The 20,416-nt window shown below is 46.9% G+C and overlaps 1 protein-coding gene across 1 annotated transcript in view; it reads left to right on the top strand.

Annotated features, from left to right (window-relative positions):
- LOC8024128 (E3 SUMO-protein ligase RanBP2-like) overlaps positions 1-20,416 on the top strand; it is a 59,030-nt gene that overhangs the window by 34,891 nt on the left and 3,723 nt on the right. The window contains exons 17-23 of the mRNA XM_042294017.1: positions 3,499-3,659; positions 7,375-7,654; positions 9,733-9,939; positions 10,544-10,719; positions 12,630-12,708; positions 14,253-14,458; positions 16,080-16,346. Of these exons, the coding sequence (XP_042149951.1) occupies positions 3,499-3,659; positions 7,375-7,654; positions 9,733-9,939; positions 10,544-10,719; positions 12,630-12,708; positions 14,253-14,458; positions 16,080-16,346 (1,376 nt within the window). The remainder of the gene's footprint in view (positions 1-3,498; positions 3,660-7,374; positions 7,655-9,732; positions 9,940-10,543; positions 10,720-12,629; positions 12,709-14,252; positions 14,459-16,079; positions 16,347-20,416) is intronic.

Here is a 20,416-nt window from a genome sequence, read left to right on the forward strand (position 1 = left end):
TATTTTGCTGCTATTTCAATATAACGAAGCGCCATTGTTGTAGAAGGCAATAAATAAATAGACTGTAAAGAAAAGCTTCGCAAAAAAATTGTGGTTAAAAAAAATTATGCGCAAACGCGAGTGCTTGATAGGTTACTTCACGGGGACAGGCCTTCCAATGTTCCTTGGCTGCCCGAGGATGCGGCGTCCATAGCGCCGGCGAGGCATGCGGCAAAGCGCATTCCGCGGGGCTGACCAGAAAATGCCGAGCAAAAAGTTAACACAGCATAACGGCATCACCACTGACATTCACTGATCATCATAGTCCACTGTAGCGCGGGAGCCAACTTCAGCGGGGGAGCGACGTGATGGCGCGACCGCACGGGCAGTGCCATCCAGAAGAAGGCCGGGAAGACTGATTATCGTCTTGCGAGCGTGATGTAAAGCAAAGGCGCAAACACACTGTGGGCGCAAGGGGGCAAGTAATCTAAGCGGGCAAGAATGCTGTGTAGGTTGGAAACATTGGCACCGCCTAAACAGCTTTATTTCTCAACCGGGCGGTTCACTCACGTGCTTGCTGCCATAGGGAAACGTAAAGTTCTTTCTTTGCACGAGAAAGCAAACGTTTTGGACGCCATCCTGAAGAAACTGCCGAGATCACGAGCACTCGGGAAGTGCTCGACGCAGTGGACGTACTGAGGAGGTACACGGCGTCGCATGGGCAGCAAGATGCCGTGCAAGCGCTCTGGGCGCTCGAACGCCGTATGACGCCCGCAAAACTCGCGGACTACTTTGCCCCTAAATAAATGTCATTTTCGGTGACTTTTCATACCCGTAAAATGTTTCGGATTTTATTTTTTTTTTTTTGCATGCTAAAGCCAAATTTTGATTTAGAGAAATTTCAATGTAACGAAGTAAATTGCGAATTTTACCGACTTCGTTACATCGAGGTTTAACTGTACAGTGAAAGACTGGGGGTTCGAATTTCATGGGGAAGAGCCTTGGTAACGAAAATAAACCCTGGAGAAGGGGAGCGAGAGGGACAAAGGACAAACATAAATCTCCAAACACAGCTAGGTGACTGGTGAGTGACCGAAAAAATCCGCCTGGTCCGGATATCAAACCCGGACCAGGCGGATTTTTTCGGTCGCTCACCAGTCACCTAAACCCGGACCAGGCGGATTTTTTCGGTCGCTCACCAGTCACCTAGCTGTGTTTGGAGATTTATGTTTGTCCCTTGTCCCTCTTGTTCCCCTTCTCCAGGGTTTGTTTTCGTCATTCTTGTCCAGCTCGCTTACATTTTTGCATTTAATTGCATTATAATTATAGCCTTGGTAAACCAAGATTTGATTCACGGAAGCGAAAGGAAATCTGCCGTGTTCGGCGTGTGGGAGACCCATCTACATTTGGAATCTCAAAGTTTATTAGGGAGAAATTTGTAGTCATCATGTGCTTTTTGCTTTAAAAGTAAGAGTGATGAGTATTTGTTCTGATGCACGAACATAGAAAATGTGTCGACAACTTGCTCTTTGCTCGAAAAGTAAGAGTGATGAGTATTCGTTCTCATGCACGAACATAAAAAATGTGTCGACAACTTGCTCTTTGAAATGTCGTATCACTTGGTGACCTCAAGTTGGCTTGCCTTCTCAGCGTTGGCTTTAGACTGAATCTCTATTATTTTTAAAGAGCGTTTGCACTGTACTTTCATAGAACTTGCAGTCGTGTGCCAACCAGAGAACAAAGAAATTGTAGGGCAGTTAAATGTAACTGGCGGAAGAGAAAAAAAAGAAATGGCATCTCTCCTTGGTGTATCTGTGTCCTCCTTGACATAACGATGTAAAGTCGCGGTATCACCTGAAGTCACGGGGAGTCGGGTCACACCGAGTGACACGGTAAGTCGCAGTGTTACGTGAAAAGTGATAGTCCGCGAGTTTCCTCTCTTGGGACTCGTCGTTCCGGCACTATGATCATACGTCAACTGTTGCGAACACCGTGACTTTATCAGTGTGACGTCGTCACTAAGGCTACATGCGAGCACGGGCATGAAATCCCCAGGGGCAGGGCCTATAAATGCTACGCATTTAGGAGGGATAAACGTACAGGTTGAACCCTTTGAATCTTGTGGCATCGGAGAAACTGGACAGCCTTCCCATTACGCCAGGGAATGCCAGTCACTTTTCCTTTGAGCACCATCTTGGCAAGAGCTACACTGCTCAACGTGTTAACACAAAAAAAAAAAAAATTACCGCCATTTTTTACAGCGAAGCTGTTAAGGGCCTGTTTCCCCAGGATCGTGTCCGTCCTCAAATGACCCGACGACACTGAACATTGGACAGCTACCGCTATCTGTGAGCGACGGCGGCAACCAGGCTTGCCGGTTGTCTGGTTGTTGCCGTCGCTTACAGATGGCAGCAACCTTTCTAGCCTTTCCACTCTGGCTTGCCGACTTGTGGCTGGTCATTAGTACTTCATTCCCACCTGTAGGAAATCGCGTACTGCCGCCGATTCGCCATTTCCCACGTGGTCCAACAACAAACAGAGTCCAGCCTGGTTTTTTCCCGGGAGCGGGATTCTGCTCCCCGTTTATTGGTACATAAAACACAACGCTACAAAACACTTAATCTAAACTACAAATACACGCGACATTACACAAAAATATACAAACGCATGTTAAGCCCAATGCTAAACACAAAGAAGGCCCTTAGGCCTCGCGTCCCGCGATATCCTAGATCCGGTCGCCACCCACCTGCCTGCCTGCGTCTCGGTCCCATCCGGAGTTCTCAGAGAGCCTCTCGCCCCCTGCCCCACCCAGTATATATCCATCGATGGGCGAGGAGGTTTCTCCTCACCCGCCACGGGGGCGCCTGCAGTGCCCTCCAGTGGCTAGTAGGGAAAGCGGCGGGTCGGGAGCCGAATTCGAGATCCCGATCGACCCCGCGGCGACACGACCATGCGATCGTGTCTGAGGCGAGGCAGCTACGCAGCTGCCTGGCGGCCAGAGATTGGCAGAATGGTCTGATGGGCGCCCTCGTGAATACACGGTGCGCCATACATCATAGTACAGCTTCGCTGGTCTTCCTTCACAAAAGTAAAAAAGCTAAAAGATTTTTTTTTTTTTTTTAGCTGATAAAGATTTATTAAAACTGGGGCTGTGGAGGTTACAAGTGTAGCCACGTGTAACCTCCTGCAATTGTTTGGAGTTAGAAATTTCGTTCCTACAGTTTACTTTAGGATAAAATTCACGTAAAGTTAGCCCTTCATACAGTGTACTTGTCAAGATCTGCATGGTGAAAGCGTTAAATTTTTACTTCTTTTGACTACACAAAATTTTACCGATTAACCTGTCAAAAACTTAATCCCGATTAAAGCATTAATTGATTAATCGGTAGGTTAATTGATCAGTTGCCCAACCCTAATTAAAACTTAGTTGGGTGGAATGATGTTGTCGTCGTGCTAACAGTTCCATATGCTGTAGATTGTTCCCACCATGATGACCCCTTGCCTCTCTCCATCCCACAGCGGTGGAACTGGTGTTTGAGGCCAAGGCGACTGAGGCCCAGGTGGCACGTGCGAGGGAGCTCCTTCTCCCCGACAACTTCTTCCTCTACGAAACAAGGCCCCCGTGCCCTGGCTGCAGGGGCTGCGACGATTGGGACACAAAAAAAAGTGGGTGCTCCTCGGTTCTGTCAGCCTAATAGGCTTGCTCCTTGCGGTCGTGGCGGTACCACTTTGCTGCAATCTCTAGGGCCACCAAGTAAGCTACCCCTCGGGGTAACAACAGTTCAGCCATCTCATTGCTCAACATCAACACTGCCAGTTGCGCGAAGCTTCATCTGAAGTTGCGGGAAATGCTTTTTTGTCTTCCTATCCTAAGGCCCTTAATGTGTTCTTACAAGTAGTGTCAAATTCACAAGGCCCATACCTTGTACCGCCCTTAAGTGGGGGGACATGGGTCCTTGGAGGCAAAAAATTCTTAAAACTTCATTCTTTTGAAAACGGCGATGTTGTCCTCTACAGCTAATTTCTAATTTCATAGATGAATATTTTAGCTATCAATCAATTTATAGTGTGTATGCAGACTGAATGTGCGTTGAAGTCGACTAAAACACCATTTTCACAAAACACAATTTTTGGACTTGTTTAAAATTTGCAGGAGAAATATCTCAGCATTTAGGGCAGATAGAAATATTACTTTTCTTTAAACATGTAGCTTGATGTGTGAAGCTTACAATGTTGAGAACAAATTTTTTAATATGTATTTAAGGGGAGACACCCCCTGGGAGGGTCAACTTTTGAACCCTTGGCTTAAAATTAATGAAATTTACAGGGTAGGCTGGGGGTCACACTAGAGGGTGCATAACAAAATTTTAGGTCTGTTGGTTATGTGGGAAGGAAATTAGAACAGCTTCTATCAGCAACACCCCTACACTGTTTAGTTAATCTATCGTTAGAAAACTATCACAATATTAAAGATTTTTATTCGCTAGATATGTAGCAGAATGCCTAGGAGGTGCGCCTATGGAAAGGCTTTTGTAAAAAGTAATTGATTTCTATCAATTTTCTCTTCTGCGAAATTGGTCAACTTTTTGGTCTTTGTCTCCGACAAAATGTCAACATTTTTTATAAAAGACATCCGTAAAGTGACAAACAGACTCCATAGGCGCATTCCTTATTAAATTTTAGTCAGGAAAAGTGAAGAACGAGCCTTGCCCGTATTTCCATTCTCAACCGATAGATTGACTAAAATGGAATTTATACAAAAAAGTGGAACGGAGAAAAATGCATTCAAAGTGCTCCATACCCTACCTTTCCTTTAGCTTTGGTGGACAGAAAATAATTTATAAAAAATTAACTATGCAGTGTAAACTAGTGAAAATTTCTGGGAATACTCTCTGGATGTAGATGGATGTAAATATGTAATATTTCAAAGTCAATGTTTTTTGAAGAATCTTTTTTTCTCCGGGTAGTGTCCCCCCTTAAGAAATTTTTTTAATTCATCTTTTGTTTTATTTGTTAGCCACATTTAGCATTGAACATTTAGCATTTAGCATGTGTGATAAAATCACTAATAATGGGTTTATCTTAAAAGTGCTTCCAACATTGTATTTTCTACACTTCGTAGTATCTAGCCATGTGTTAAAAAAGAGGATATTTTGTTGAGTAGAGTTTTCCCTATTGCTCCTCCAAACAAAGGCAGGCGAGTTGTAATTATCTTGAGGACAATTCTGCTGCCTGAGAAAATGACCGGATATATCAAATTATCAGCCCAAAAAGCTGAATAAGCTTGTGCAGCTCCATTGGATTTGGTTTTAAAATAAGAAAAAAAAGCTCCAAGACCAGTGTTGCCAGTAGCGCGTGCAGGACACGGGCTGTGCCTCGCGCGTATGTCTTCTTTTCTCGCAAGACATGTCTTGGTCAAAACACATCGATTCCACCTGTAACGAAGCACTTAAAAAACTCTGCTATCTTCAAAGTACCCTTCGTGTTGCCCCGCAAGAAACCAAACTTCTAACATATAAATATGGAATCCCTGGAAACAATGTGATATTAACAAAATCGAATCAGTCCAGAAGAAAGCAGTACGCTTTATTTTCCGTCGCTACGACAGATTTTCCCCCATCCTCTAACCTTTCTGCTCTAAGCTTAAGTCCTCTTTCCAATACATGCCTTGCATGTATTGGAAATACATGCCTCTTTCCAATACATGCCTTGCATGTATTGCAATACATCATGACGCCGAACACCGGTATCTACCATGCTGGTGGTTGACTCGACGGCCCTTCGCAGCGAGAGCAATGGTAAACTGCGCCGCGCTCGGCTGTAGCAATTACCCCGTATCCCGACGATGTTCCGATCGTTTCGTCGGCGTGCCCCGTGAGACAGAGTAGACGTCAAGTTAGAGAAACTACGAGCGGCAGGAAAAAGATGCGGCCGCGGGTTATCGAGTTTGCAGGACGCAATTCATAGCGGCGAACGGCGGCACTTTTCTACCGTTGTTTACGTTAGCGCACGCCTTTGCATCGGCTTTTGCTCGTTCGTGGTGTATATAGCCTTTGACCTTCGTTGCATAACGCCGTTTTCACGCTTCGAGCGCACCTTCAGGGCTCCCGGCCGAATCCGGGCGAGTGTTGCGCCGCGAGCCCGGCCCGACGGCGATCGGCGGCCCCAATGTGCAAGCTCGCCGAGCCATCGGGTCATCGGTTTGTGCCGTCCGCGACACGATAACCTTTGCAAGGAGCGAAAGTATGCAGGCGAGCCGGTTAGGAAACATAATAATAGAAACCCTGAGACAATGAGAGTTTCTTGTCCGTTATTTGATTTATCCCTGTCTCAGGGTTAAGATTATGACGGTAACATTGTGTTGTTTACCAGTATTTTGCAAAACCGTAACAATTTGTCTACAAGCGACTCCTAGAGCCGCTCGTCAAAGTATGAAGCGCGCAATTAAGCTTCTTTTCTTTTTTTGGCGACATGGCATATCCCTTTGCGTCAAAACTTTGCCGGCGGCATTTCGAAACTTTCTGCTCGTAGCGCAATCGCACCAATGCCAAAAAATTCCGCACGTACTGGATAAACGTCATCATCGTAAGCTCAGCACGTTTTTTTAAGTTCACGGTACCTGTGTGGAAAATATGGTGCATGTTAATGCATGTCCGGGCCGTTAGCAGCATCCTGCGCCTTGGTAAGCGCATCCGTGCGGTGTGAAGTCAACCACCAGTATGGTGTGGGGCCCCGTCCTTCCTTAGATGTTCCCTAGGGTGACGTCACTTGCAAGGCATGTATAGGTGTCACACTGAGAGCCTTAAAGTCTTTTACGGTCTGGTTAATTCACCACGTCTCACCTCATTAGACACATACATAAGGTTTCACATAGGGTCATCAACAAGGAGCCACCATGATCTAAACATTTCACCATTTTATACACGCACTGACATGTTCAAATACAGTTTTTTCCTTAGATTAATCAAACATTGGAATCTGCTACCTGGTAACATTCGTTCATTACCTCCAGACGACTTTCTGTGTGCGGTTGACAGCGGTTAATCCTGTTTTACAATGTTTTGATTTTTCTGTCTTATTCAATATTGAATTCTGTGCACTGTGATTTTTCTCCCTGCTCCTGCAATAGCCCCAACGGGGCTGCAGTATGTAAAAATGAAATAAATAAATAAAAACACTGGTTGTAGGTAGTACTTGTAAAAAGCACGAGGTGTGAATTTTTTCAAGGAGCTTTTACTGCTCCTTTGCCCCCCCCCCCTCATTCATAGAAACAGGAGTTGCGTATAGCGTAGGAACTCCGCATTAGCGCTTCGCGGCACTTGGCGTAACGTCTACCCCGCTCAATTTTAGGGGACGTTTTTTTCAAACTGTCCCATTCCAACAGAGGTGGGGCAGTCTGCGACGCCACCCGCCGCAGCCGCGCCCCGTCGGACGGAGGCCGTCAAGAAGGAGCCCGCCAACGTGGCGGCGGCAGACAGCACAACGGACGAGGGCAGCCTGTTCAGCTCGAGCTCGGTGATGCAGTTCTCGTTTGCCGAGCTGGCCCAGCAGGGCGCCTCGGGCTTCGGCAAACCCGCCGGGTCGCCGCCCAAGAGCAGCATCCCCCTCCTGGCCGGGGCTGGCTCCAAGCTGTTCCAGTCGGCCTCGAGGCACAAGTCCGAGGCGGATGATGACGGTACGTCCTAACCTTTTGGCGTGTCACTTCTCCAGGGCCGTGGGAGGGGAAGCTGCCCGGGGGGGTGGGGGTTGGGGGTTGGGCTGGATTGCTTCTTGCTGATTTATCTTAAGGGAGTGTTGTTGCACATTTACAGCTATGCTTACAGTTCTAATGCTATTTTTCAATGCTTTTGGGGGGCCTTAGGCTGAAGCTGTGGCATAGCTAGGTGGCAGGCTTATGAGGCCCCCCCCCCCCCCAAAAAAAGAAAAAAAAAAAGAAAGATTGCACTTATTATTTGTATTCTAGCACCGATGATGAGCATGGCTGAGCAGATTGCCGTCGCCAGGTGGTGATTCTTTTTTTGCTTGCTTGGATAATGGGCCTGACCATTTGTTCGAGGGTGTAATCAGACAAGATTCAAAGAGACGAAAAAGACAATTTTAATTAATTTTTTGAAATAGTGTTTTTAGGCTTCTTGGGGGAACCTAGTACACTGCCCAGTTTTTTATAGTCATTTGGAACGCATATTTTTGTGCCTACGAAAGAACTAAAGAAACCAAAACTGAACTGTCTCCATTCTCATTTATGGGCCTCTGAAATCGGAGGTGACGTAGGTAGTGACGTCAAGTGTGAATAGTCGGTATTGGTAGCATTTAGGAGATTGAGACTCTGGTTACCGTGGTGGGTTATAGCAGCGCGGTGGCACGGTCGTTTTGTCGGACCTGTCGACATGGATGGGAGTACATGAAAACTAGCGTCGCCTGAGCAATCGCGGGTCTTTAGTCGGCAGTTTGAATAGTCATATACAGCGCACAAATTTGGCATGACTACCGCTTTGCAAAATCCTTCGAGTGCCATGTTCCCAAAGTAAACACAACACCGAGATCTGAAACCAAAACCAATCGTCTCCAGCTTGTTACATGCCATGTTCTTTTTTTTTTCTTTTTATTTATTTATTTTGTTTGTCCATAGTTGCCCCCGTTGCCCATTTCGCACCCAGCGTAGCAAAGAGAAAGAATTATGCTTTTTTTATTACGGTTTAGTAATCATTTGTGGTTCGATTTATACTTTTCACGGTTATTCAGGTGGAAATTGGAACAGTGTTTATGAAACTCGCAAACCAAAACTTGACCGAGGACGTCTTTCGTTTCAACCAATCGCTGACGCGTCTCTTGTGACGTCGCACTTTAGGCCCTGCAACGTCACGCGAGCTCCACTTCTCGTGGCTTTTCCCGCAACTCTCGATGCGTCGCCGCAATTGATCCCTGTATGATTATTACCGCGACTGTTAAATTGATTTGCGCAGCAGACAAGCGCCAATTTCGGCTGAAATTTGGGCAGCGTTGCCTGGGACGTGCCTGGAACTCAGTTCATTCGCCAAAAAAATAACCTAAATTGTCTCCATTGTCTTTTTAACAGAAAGAGTAAAGAAAGAAATTACAAAGCAGACCTTTCCTTTCTTATTTATTGCATTTAATATTAGTCTTTTACCATCATTCTCGCTGTGAATATAGTAAATATATGGTTGAGGAGGAATAAAAAGAAAACCTTTCTTTTTTGTCTTAAAGAAACCAGGAATCAGTAGTCACTTATACCTATCATGTGTTGTGCTTGTGCGTCACCTGGTCAACCCATCCTTTGTGTTCATGAGTTGCTTAGTCACGCCATTTGTTATACTTGTGCATTCAGGGCCGTACTCAGAAAAAAATTTCGGGGGGGGTTTTCGGGGACAACGGCGGCCATTTTGAAAATGTCTATTGTCTTATTTTCGCCTATCAATCATGTGCATCGGTGGCATATAATGGAGAGTTATAGCAAACCGGAGAACCGGTCCCGGTTTGGTACCCGGTAGCCGACCGGCGCCACTGCGCGTGTGCAGAGGTGGAGATTAAAATCGGCTGGCTGGAAGTGCACCGACCAGGGCCGTACTCAGAAAAAAATTTCAGGGGGGGTCAGAACCCCCTATCCCCCCCCCCCCCTGGTTACGGCCCTGTGTGCATTGCTTTGTTACACTTTTGGTCATGTTTGTGCTTCGTTTAGTCACGCCTTCCGTCACATTTTTATGTGGCTTAGCTGTGGCATTTCTCGGACAGCAGGAGAGGAGGAAGTGGCCCCCAGCAGCGAGGTGCACTTTGAGCCGGTGGTGCCCCTGCCAGACCTGGTGGAGCTGAAGACGGGCGAGGAGGAGGAAGAGGCCCTGTTCTGCAGCCGGGCCAAGCTGTACGTCTTCCACGCGGACCTCAAGCAGTGGAAGGAGAGGGCCATTGGGGACATCAAGATCCTCAAGCACAAACACCGGCCCTGTGAGTGCTCCTTCAGCCGTTGCTCACGTGGTGCGCCTCGCTGTTTGCTTGCCATACTGACGAGAATTGTTCAGTTGGGTCACCCCTACACTTGGGTGCTTTGGGTGAAGGTCCTTTGCATTGAGCTGTGTTTATTTCTTTCAACAAAAATAATCACCTTGATCCTGTATATAAGGCCAACCAGTCTAAATGCTTATTGAGGGGCGTTAAAGGGACAATGCATGTTTTCCAACAAAATTTAGTGGATTGGGGTCACATGACCGCGATATCATGTGACACTGACATCACATGTCTCTGTTACCTATAGTGGTGCCAACCGTGTGGTGGTCATACACCCGTGTTACCGTGTTTTCGTGATGCTCTAGCCTGGGAAGCCAGTTCATAGATGCCCTCCGCATAACTTGCTGAAACCGCATTACCTTGAGACGTCTAAAACCCATTGGGCTTACTTCACCTGCATGCCTGTTACCGACGCTTCCAATAGAAGCAATCTCTTGCGGCTTCCAACGCCAGCGTGTAAATGCCCAGAGCGCTGAACTCTGGGCTAGCTGTCTCCCCTTGTGTGCATAAGCGCCGGCCCTGAGCATGGGCCGTCTCTCCCCAGGCTGCTTCCGAGTGCTGATGCGTCGAGACCAGGTGCACAAGATTGCGTGCAACCATGCCATCACGGGCTTCATAAGGTTGGCCCCCCTGTCCACCTCGGCCAATTCCCTCACCTGGAACGCCATCGACTACACGGACGGAAAGCCCTCGCCCGAGAGCTTTGCTGTGCGCTTCAAGGTACACACCGATCAGCTTCCTTCTTTGTTTATTCCATTTACTTGCTCAGAAGGCGGTGAACTTACGGACCTCGTAACGCTTGTCACAAGAAGGTTCTTTGTTCTTTATAAAGGGTATAGAAGTGAAGCTAACAAGTACCTTATTTTCCAAATTATAGTCTGGAAAATAAGTTTTTTTCTTGCATACTCCACACCTGGTGAATACCATGCACCCTTGGTGCTTAGTCAGCATGTAAATCTTTTCCTACGCAGCACATGTTGACCGATGCTTGCTTTATTAGCTCGCAAAGAAGCTTGCATTATATGCAAGCCATCATTAACATACTCTCATTCAAAAAATTTGTCATGTCTTGTCATAATTAATGTTTGATCTTGGACATATTCCTGTATACAGTAAAGTCAATTGAGTGAACTTCAAGGGACCCAAGGAAATAGTTCACTTAACTGAAAGAAACTGAATATATTCACTAGAATATGGAACAGCATAGGGCACAGCATGCATCGAGTCAAAAGTGTGAAATGTAACTTATGGAGTCATGTACAGTGCCCAGCAAACTTATCTGGAACATGTGCTAAGCCTACTCTTGGCTTGTTCTATTTTCTTTAAGAAATAACATAGGGCTAGCTGGCACTAACCCCAAGTTATTTCTCTTAGTGTCCCTCTATGTCCGTAGCATACTTTCAGTTCACATAAATATGCACAGTTCTCGCTTTTTTATCCTTTTTTATCTCTTTTCTGCATTCAATATTTTACAAGTGTTCCATATAACTTTGATGAGCACTGTACATCGATATATACAAGGTGCATAACAGTTAGGTTGCTGGCTTTCTCATTTTGAAAAGAAATCTAGTTTTCATTTGCACCGGCACTCTTAAAACGCATGGAGTAACAAAACTGTCCAGACAGTCTGTTTTTTTTTTTCCACTTCCTCTGGCACAGCATGTTGATCTGACGAAGCCATACCGCAACTGCGTCGTACACTGGCTCGAAACATACCGTGCAGAGTCGTTTCCTGTTGAGATTGAACGCAGTTTCTCCTTCAGGCTTCGACTTTTGCTTCACTATTATTGACAATGTCGACGGTGGAATTCCATAGCCCTTCGCAACGTCCACTTGGCTTTGACCATTGTTTAGACGCTGAAGGATTTTGAGCTCGTCTGATAGAGACAACTGCTCTTGTTTCATCTCGCTTGTTACAAAAGTGTTACCCGAAACTAAGATGGCCGAACAAAACTGATGACAAAGAAAAAACAGACACACCACGTGGTTCGTTTTCATCTACCGCACCGCCGCCGCTGCAGAGGCGGCGGCGCAGAGGTGACAGAGGCGCCGCTGCAGAGGCGGGGCGGCTGGCGTCGGCTATGCGAGCACTGCAGAGCACAAAACTTCATTGAACTAATTGCAAAAATTATCCTGGGTCCACCGATCAAATTCGTTGAACTGAAATATTTGCTATTCCGAAATTCATCAATTCGTGTAACTGAAACATTTTTGCATAAAATGCACAGGAAAACCACCGGGATTTTTTAAGGTTCGTTATTTGAAATATTTGTTAAGCTGACGTTAGCTGAAGTGAGAGTTTACTGTAGTCCACAGCGCTCAAGATTCCAACTTATAAGCATTTATAGTACGGTAAATATGGTGCGACAAATTCTATTAATATCCATAGCCAGGTTGTTAGTTTCTGCCGTCTCATAAGTGGGCTAACATTTGGCGACAATAAGCCTTGAACAAAAGGCAGCGATGTTGGGGCTAGCCTAGATTTGTTATGCTGCATACCTTGCAGGGATTGAAAGGGATGGCATCAGTTGCTTTCTGCTGAAGTACTTTACCATTATCTCTTTTTTTCTGTCACCCCTGCAGTTTGGATTGTTTGGCATACGAGTTGTTTCGTGTCATTCTTTTGGCAGAATGCCGAAATCCTGGATGCATTTGCAAAGACGTTCGAAGAGTGCCGTCTGGCTGTTCTGGAGAAGGAAAACATAGGAGGTAGGTTTCCCTAAGCAGTAAAGAGTTTTAGAACGGCGTACCAAAAAGCTTTGCTTAAGATGACGTGCGGTGTTCGTAAATTTTTTTGTCGATCAATCCCAATAAAACCAAAGCAGTGGGTAAAAGACGGGAGGCGATGTTACATGTCTACAATCGTTGTTCCACTCCTATTTCTAGTGTATCCGTAGTTTGTGACCTTGGGGTTTATTTTGATAGTGGTCTTTCTTTTAGGGCGATGGCTGTTGTGGGCTCTCCCCGCCGCTGGAAATGACGTCTGTTGTTGAAGTTGTAGTAGGGCGTAAGGTGTGTGTCGTCGATGTTGCCGAATCTTTCAAAAGATCGCCCGCCGCCTGTGGGAATCAAACCTGTGTCCGCTGTGTACGAAGCGGAGGCGTTGCCACACAGCTACGCCTCGGCGTTAGCGACCCATTTTATGCTTCAGGTTTTTGTAGTACCCGATGCCCACTGCACGCGCTCTCTAGAAAAATAGAAGGAAATAGCCGATAACAAAATGCCGTCGTAGCAGTGCCAGTGCCAAGAGCTGGTGCCAGGAGATGCACTTTCACGCGCTCTGGAATAAAAAAAAAATCAAAAGCGTCCGGAGCAAAATGGTCATATTTTCATTTTGTTTGAGCACGGTGCTTGAACAAAATGAACAAAATTACACAGCACTACTCACTTTTTTTCTTACCTTGTCTCTCAAGTTGTTGGTTCAGCTGTACGATTACTGGGCCTTATTTGCCATTTGATCCAGGAATTTTTTAATCCCTTGTGTATTATTCACTTACATTGCAGTCTCATTCGTTCCTGCCTTGAGTTTGCAAGTGCTGTGTGGAATTTTTTGACAGCAGCTGATGCACTGCAAATTGAAAAAGTACAAAAGAAATTTATTTGAATGGTTCACAATCGATATTTTGGGCGAAGGTGCTTTTATGACTATACCTACATACTTGATACTCTCAGCTTGCAGACGTTATTAGGTCATAGAGTTGCGCAAGATGTTTTAATGTTGCATAGAATAATTCATGAGCAAATAGACAGCAGTTTACGGTTTTTTGTTACGTTTCACGTTACACATGCCTCTACGTTTCAGCAGGCTCTCCTGCTTGTTTTTGCTGGTTCTCAGGAGAAAATGCGTCCTATCACCCACATGCAAGTTCCTTTTAATGTCATTTCACCAAGTATGTCTTTCGATGCTTTTGCCTATGTGCATTTTAAATGTGAACTTGAGACTTTGATTTACTCATCATGGCCTTATCGCCTTCCTATCTGCGTGCAGTGCAAGCTGTATAATCACGAACATGCTTCATATCGTGACTTTAATTGTTCTGAGGCACGAAATAATGAAAAACTATTATTGTATTATTTTAAGCAAAGAAATAGCATCGTCGCCACCGCGCATGCACCGCCAAACTATGTTTCGGAGTGGTGCACGCTGTACACAAAGCTTTTGGGTGCTCTGTTCTAAAACTTGAAAGTGATTGGTAAATTTGGCCGTTAATGGAGGCACGCATCTCGTCCTAACGGCGCTTCCCACTTTGTAGGTTCGGAGGAAGCGGTGTCGGGGAGGAACGGCGAACAGGAGAAGAGTGAGCAGGAAAGCACCGAGAAGGAGGACGAGGAGGAGGAGGAAGAAGAGGAGGAAGAGGATGAGGAGGATGAAGAGGACGACGACGACCACGGGGAGGATGTGATGTTCGAGAAGAGGGTCACCCTGGCTGTTTTGAGTCCGAGCGGGGACTCTTACCAGGCAAGCGAATGGGGGCTGGGGGCTGCCTTTACTGTCTGTGCTGAGAAACGTCTCCCTGTCGTCTTCTGGACCCTCCGCTTTAGTAGTTAGAAATGTAGGCGAGTCTCCAGGTACATCTGAAGCAAGGCTAAAGCAATTTCAATTTGTGTATTGAGGGGCAACTTTTTATATTGGTGTGCTGTAGAGCACTCGGTGACTGACTGGTCACTGTATTTAAACAGCCGCTATACTACACCCTGTTTTTGCGCTCGTTACACGAATCTCGCTGTCAATATTGTGGCCATAATAATAAACGTAAACTGTGGTTATTGAGTTTGTAAATAGCTCTTTAATTGATGTTTATTGACTAGGAATAGTAGTAGTAATCTTTATTGACCCAGGAGAGGTGGAACCGCAAAAAGGCAAGAGCCTGTACCACGGACACCCACGGTGCCGCGTCTAGGAATGGTGATTATGCAGTGATGTCTACAATATAAGGATGACGTGATCTCGTCATGAGAAAAACTTCTGACCAAGGTTCAGTGAAGGTTCTGGGAGCCATCCACCGGGCCAAGGTGATCTTGAAAGTGAACATTCCAGAGAAATCTCTCGGGTTGGGAAACACAATAATTAAAGTAAGGCAACCGACCATGTCCTAAACATTTAGGTGTCCTACGTTTCGAACCTGCTTGGTTCCTCGTCAGGGGCAACTGTGGCCGTTGAGGAGCGGCATCCCTGAAAGAAGACCGAAAAAAAAATGAGGAGCCATATCCCTCAAAGAAGATTGAAAAACGCCGCTTCTCAATGGCACGACTCGCAAAAGACAAAGAACCAAGTAGGCTTGAAACGTAAGGCTCCTAAACGACTTGGTTGGCTGCTCTAGTTTAATTATCAAGGTCATCGTGCACTCTTGTCAAGGGATGTTGTAGATTGGGTAAGTGCCGACAGTTTGGTGATGCAGTCGCTCACTTTGTAGAAGGCAGCAAGCTCCAGAGAGGTGACCAGTCAAGGCAGATAGCTCCCACCCCCAAGGCAATTGCGCCTAGCGATCGAAATGTAGCACCACAGTCACCAGTATGACTTCCTGTCATGATTGTCACCATCGTCCTAAAAAGGGTTTGCTCAATGCACTTTGAGTCCTGCTCCCACGACGCCATACTAAAATCTTAGGAGCCATTCATCCCTACTGGCCTTTTTCATAAAAAATGTTGTTGCATTTAACATCTCTGCAAACTTCTGTCAAATGGGGGGGGGGGGGGGGGGGGGGAATACAATCCCCTCCATAACACCAGTCTTTGTAACATACATAAAGTATTTCACAAGCAGTTCTACCAGCACATAGCTAAAGCTTTGGTTACCGCGAGATTTTTTTGGAGAGTTTTGGATGCTCCTACGGGACAACCAATCACCCGGAATATGTAACACAGCAGAAGGACCTTTATCTCCAAGTTTGTCGGTTCTGTAGCTCTCGCACGTCCAAAAAAGTGTGGCATGAACAAGCTCGAAACACTTATTGAAACAGAACGACCGGAGGTTCCTTGGGGCGCAAGAGGCGCCTCTTGTCCATAAAAACAAAACTGTCTATTCCTTCAAAGGGTCTATTCCTTTTCCAGAGGTGGGTGTTTGTTGTCTCCTCGTGCAGATGGTGGGCATGGGTAACCTGCGGATGGTGTACGACGACTCCTGCTACGGGGCCCGCATCCGGGTGCTGTCGGACGACGCTGCGGAGGGTGGCGGGGTGCCGCTGTGCGACACGATCGTGGCGGTGCAGACGTGCCTGCGCACGGAGCGCCTGCACGCCTTCTGGTCGGCGGTGGACATGTCGCGCAACCCCCACGAGCGGCGCCACTTCCGGGTCACCTTCAGCTCGCCCCAGGCCGTCCAGGAGTTCGACAGGGCCTTCACCGAGGTGCGGGTGTTGAGTTGCCTTCCTCTTTGCAAGGGCAGGGCTGTAAACGTAGGCGTAGACTCTGTGGCGCATGGTCGCCGACGGAGTGAGAACTGCGGGGCGTCTCTTTCTCATGCCCGTGCCTCCAGCACGCGCTCGTCGTCCTCCACCCCACTTTGGCTGTGCGTGCACGCTCGAGGTGCCGAAGTGTCGACGAAGGTGAGACGCTCATGCTGGAGGCGGGACGACCGAAGTTCCTCCCCGCTGCTCTCATCTTGTCGCCGACTATACTCCCGTCGAAGGCGGTCGGAAGGTAGGAAATGGGGACCTTCGCAAGGTGGGAATCCGGACCGAAAGGAGGGTGGGTGGGTGGGTCTAGTGATCTTTGAGAGCTGAAACAACTTGAAAAACAATAGCCAAATTATGTTTATTTTTTTTAAATTCCTTTTGCAACAATATGTTTTCACAAGGTTTTGTCGTACATCCTGGGGTGCGTTTGTGCGTAGTTCACGGCTTGCTAAATTTAGTGGGAAGCTTCCTCCACTGAGTTTAGCGGGGAGTCTGGCTTACATCGACGACTCCACACCATGTCGTGGTGTCGCACGAAGCGGTTCGCTCGTGTTCCGTGGCTAATTTTTTCTTTGTGGCTTCAGAAACAAGGGCCCAACTTGTAGGGCAGTCTCTTGCTTGACGTACGTGCTGCTCGAAACCTTGCGAGAATCCACACTAGCGAACCATCGTCCTGCTTGTTTTTTATGCGCGGGGGCAGTTTTTCCGCATTGCGATAGACCAGGCCGGCCAGAATTGTCGGCGAAAGGAAGGAGCATCAACTAGTCCTCTATCTTTGCCCACGGCAGCCGTCAGTCAGCGTTGCGATGAATCGGCACTCGGGAAGTCAGCACGTCGGCAACCAAAACGGCGTCGGCTGACGCGCAAGAGCAACTTGGACGTAAGAAAGACGAGGACTCGCGCAACCCAAAGACGGTCCGGACTGTGCTTATCACGTTCTATAGGAAGTATGGCAACGCAGCACGCTTCTGGGACCCATCAGCAGCAAAAGCAACCCCGAGAAGAACTGTGTAAGGGAAATTCGTGGAAATGGTTCACCAGCACGGTCGCAGACGGCTTTCCGGAAGTGCGACGGCGTTTCGGCAAAGCTCGGTTTCACTTCTGTTCGTACGTGCCACCATGGCGTGAGACGCCGCGGTTCTCCGAGAGACAGACGGCCGGATGCGAGTTTTTACGGGGGGGTGCTTGTTCTTCCAGATGATGGATCTGGTTCAGTCGCACCCGGGCCGTCTGTCTCCCGGGGTCCGGCGGGGCATTGTGTGTGGCGGTGTGGCCATCGTTGCCTGCTTGGCCCTTGTGGGCTGCCGTGCCCATTGTAGGCTGTAAGTTGGCCCCGACGGCCCCCCGAGTCGTTTTCATTCTCGTTTCTTGGTGGGTTTAATGGAAGCATTGGAGGACAACCGTAGAGACACCTCGGTCGCTGCCGAGTTGCGTTGCATGCCCTTTCTCTCGCTGGGGGGGGGGGGAACCGCTCAGCCCGCGAGGGGCAACGGATTTCTCACCTGGGGCGGTTTGCCGATCAAACCGGCTATCTCTTCCAACGGCTAAAATAGCCGTTACAGAAATTTTCTTGTTGCATGACCGGCTTCATGGGGACGAGGCGCCACTAGAAAAATCCTGCATCTATTTTCTGCTACGTTGTCGAGGCTAGCGTCGCTTCCGCAGTGCTAGATCTCAGCACTGCTGCGAGAGCCCGTTTCTTTGTCTTGCATCTCATTCGCACGCGCTCCTTGCGAAGGAGACGTTAAACGAAGCGACGTACTCGTGCAAGTAGCTTTGACGGCAATGGAGCACCGTCTAAGCTGCGCCAGCCTTGACTAGGCGGCGCATAATTGCCAACGCTGTCCTCGCTTCGTTCATTTGAGTCTGCTTTTGCACACAGTATAAAAACGAACAGGCTTGAACATCCGGTCACGTGACCAGAAAATCCGTCTTGGGGCTGTTTGAGCCACTGGGAGAGGTAGCCGCATTGATCCTGGGTTCATTCCTCTGCGTGTAGCAAGCCAGTCCTAGAAGTACTGCATCATCCGTCTTAAATGGTTGATCGGGGAATTTTTTTTTTGTAATCGAGTAAATAATGCAGGTAGCTGGGGGAACGCACATAAGTGTTAATATTAATGGAACATGAAGGTGGCGGTCACTTGTCTTTTTGTAAGGTGCCCTTTTCTGTAGAAAATTGGGTTCAAGTAGAGTGCTTCCTCCTTTCGTGAAGTTTATAGGTTTTTATTGCTAAATTGTCTCCGAAAAGCAAGTATCAAGTTTACGAAACATAAGTACTGGAGTTTGAAAAGCACTGGGCATTGCTTGTCATGCACTGTGTTGCTTGCCATTACTGCTGCATGGCATCTTGAGAATCACTACTTGTTTAGGGCTTTGCATGCACAACGCCTGCAAGCTTGCCATGCATGTTAGGTACTCATAATCTAATTGCTGTTGTCGTTCAGTTTTCAATGGAGTACAGGGGACAGGGGACTTACTAGTAAAAAGGACTCCTGCTAAAAGAATGTCAGCTTGGTTGTTTATTTATTACCTATAATGGCCGGCAGGTTAAAGGGGAGTTTCACGTTTTAAAAATACAAAAAGTCCCAGATCAGAAAACAAATAGTTTGAAAAATCTGGCATCATTTTGTGGGGGTTTAGCTTATTCTTTCACAGTCACTCGGTAAGTTGCTGTGCTGTGTAAGCTACGGTAGTTTTTTTTTTTTTTTAAGCTCATGTGAAAAGAATGCATGTTGCACAAACGTGCAATACACACTCTGTGTATTTGTGTAGTATTGAAAAGAAGCTTTGTAGAAGGACTCCTGTGAGGCAATATTGTTACTACTGACTAGTGATGAGGCGATTATAACTGGAGAAACTAAACGTTTAATGGGGCGAACTTGTGCCCAAAAATAAAAAGGGAACAAAATAAAGCAGAGCGTCGCGGGCGTCGGAAGTCGGCGTGACAACAGAATCGGACGCTGGGGCGAAACTCGCTGCGGCTCGCCACGCGGAGCCCCTTGTGTACCTGCGTGAGCTTCTGGAATAATCGGCGTAGAATGTTCGACGCATAGAACATTCGGACCCCGAAGAAGCAACATGATTCTTGAATTCACCAGAAAACTAAATCGCAGGAATAACAAAAGATGCGTCGCTCCCAGGAGTCGAACCCTGGCTTTTCGCATGGGAGGCAGGTACGATAAAACCGCTAGGCCACGCGCGCACTGCCTACTTGGCCAGCTGCGCTAGCAGCAATATCTGTGAGGAAAGACGTTACAAATAATCTATCTTCATTTGTCAAAGACCATAAAAATAACCATAAACAGGCTCACTGGCATAATTATTTACCCTTCAGAAATGTATGGTTTCTCATAAAAGGGAAACATTCAAAATAGTCTCTTCGTAGGCTAGCAATATGGGAGATCTGAGCCTATTCGCGACTCCAGCGAACTGGGGGACGCTGGTCAGGCGGACGAAAGGAGGTCTTTTTCGTTGTTCCGCACGCGGACCATCATAAATTTCTTGCACTGCAGCGTATAATCAGTGTTATATATGAAAGCAAAAGCAATTTTTCGACGGTAAAAACCTAGCCAGTGCCTAGGAATGACATGGCGGAAACATAAAATAAATTACTGGGAACAATGTTTGTTTCTATGCTGCCTACAAGAACCAAGCGGCGATAGCAGACGACAAAGTTGAAACGACCTCCTCTTCAGAGTTTCTCGGTGTTGCCGCCACGTGCGTCGATTTCGCTGGAGTCGTTAATAGCACACTTGGGTAAATTACTTTGGAAATGTAATTCAACTACAGTGAATTAGCATTATGTAGAAGTAATTAATTTCAAAACTTTATTACTTTTGAAAAGGAACATAATTATGTCGCACGTATTTTCTTTTGAAAACTACGAGACATCGGTGAACTTAATGCAGTAGCATCTGTTGCTCGATTATATACAGGGTGCTTCTCGAAACTTGGATCAAACCGTTCCCGCAAAAAGTGTGCATCACACTGAAAAAAATGTTAATGTTGTAATCATCCCTGGG

Source organism: Ixodes scapularis, unplaced genomic scaffold (assembly GCF_016920785.2).
Source record: "Ixodes scapularis isolate PalLabHiFi unplaced genomic scaffold, ASM1692078v2 PGA_scaffold5__190_contigs__length_132052651, whole genome shotgun sequence".
Lineage (NCBI taxonomy): Eukaryota > Metazoa > Arthropoda > Arachnida > Ixodida > Ixodidae > Ixodes > Ixodes scapularis.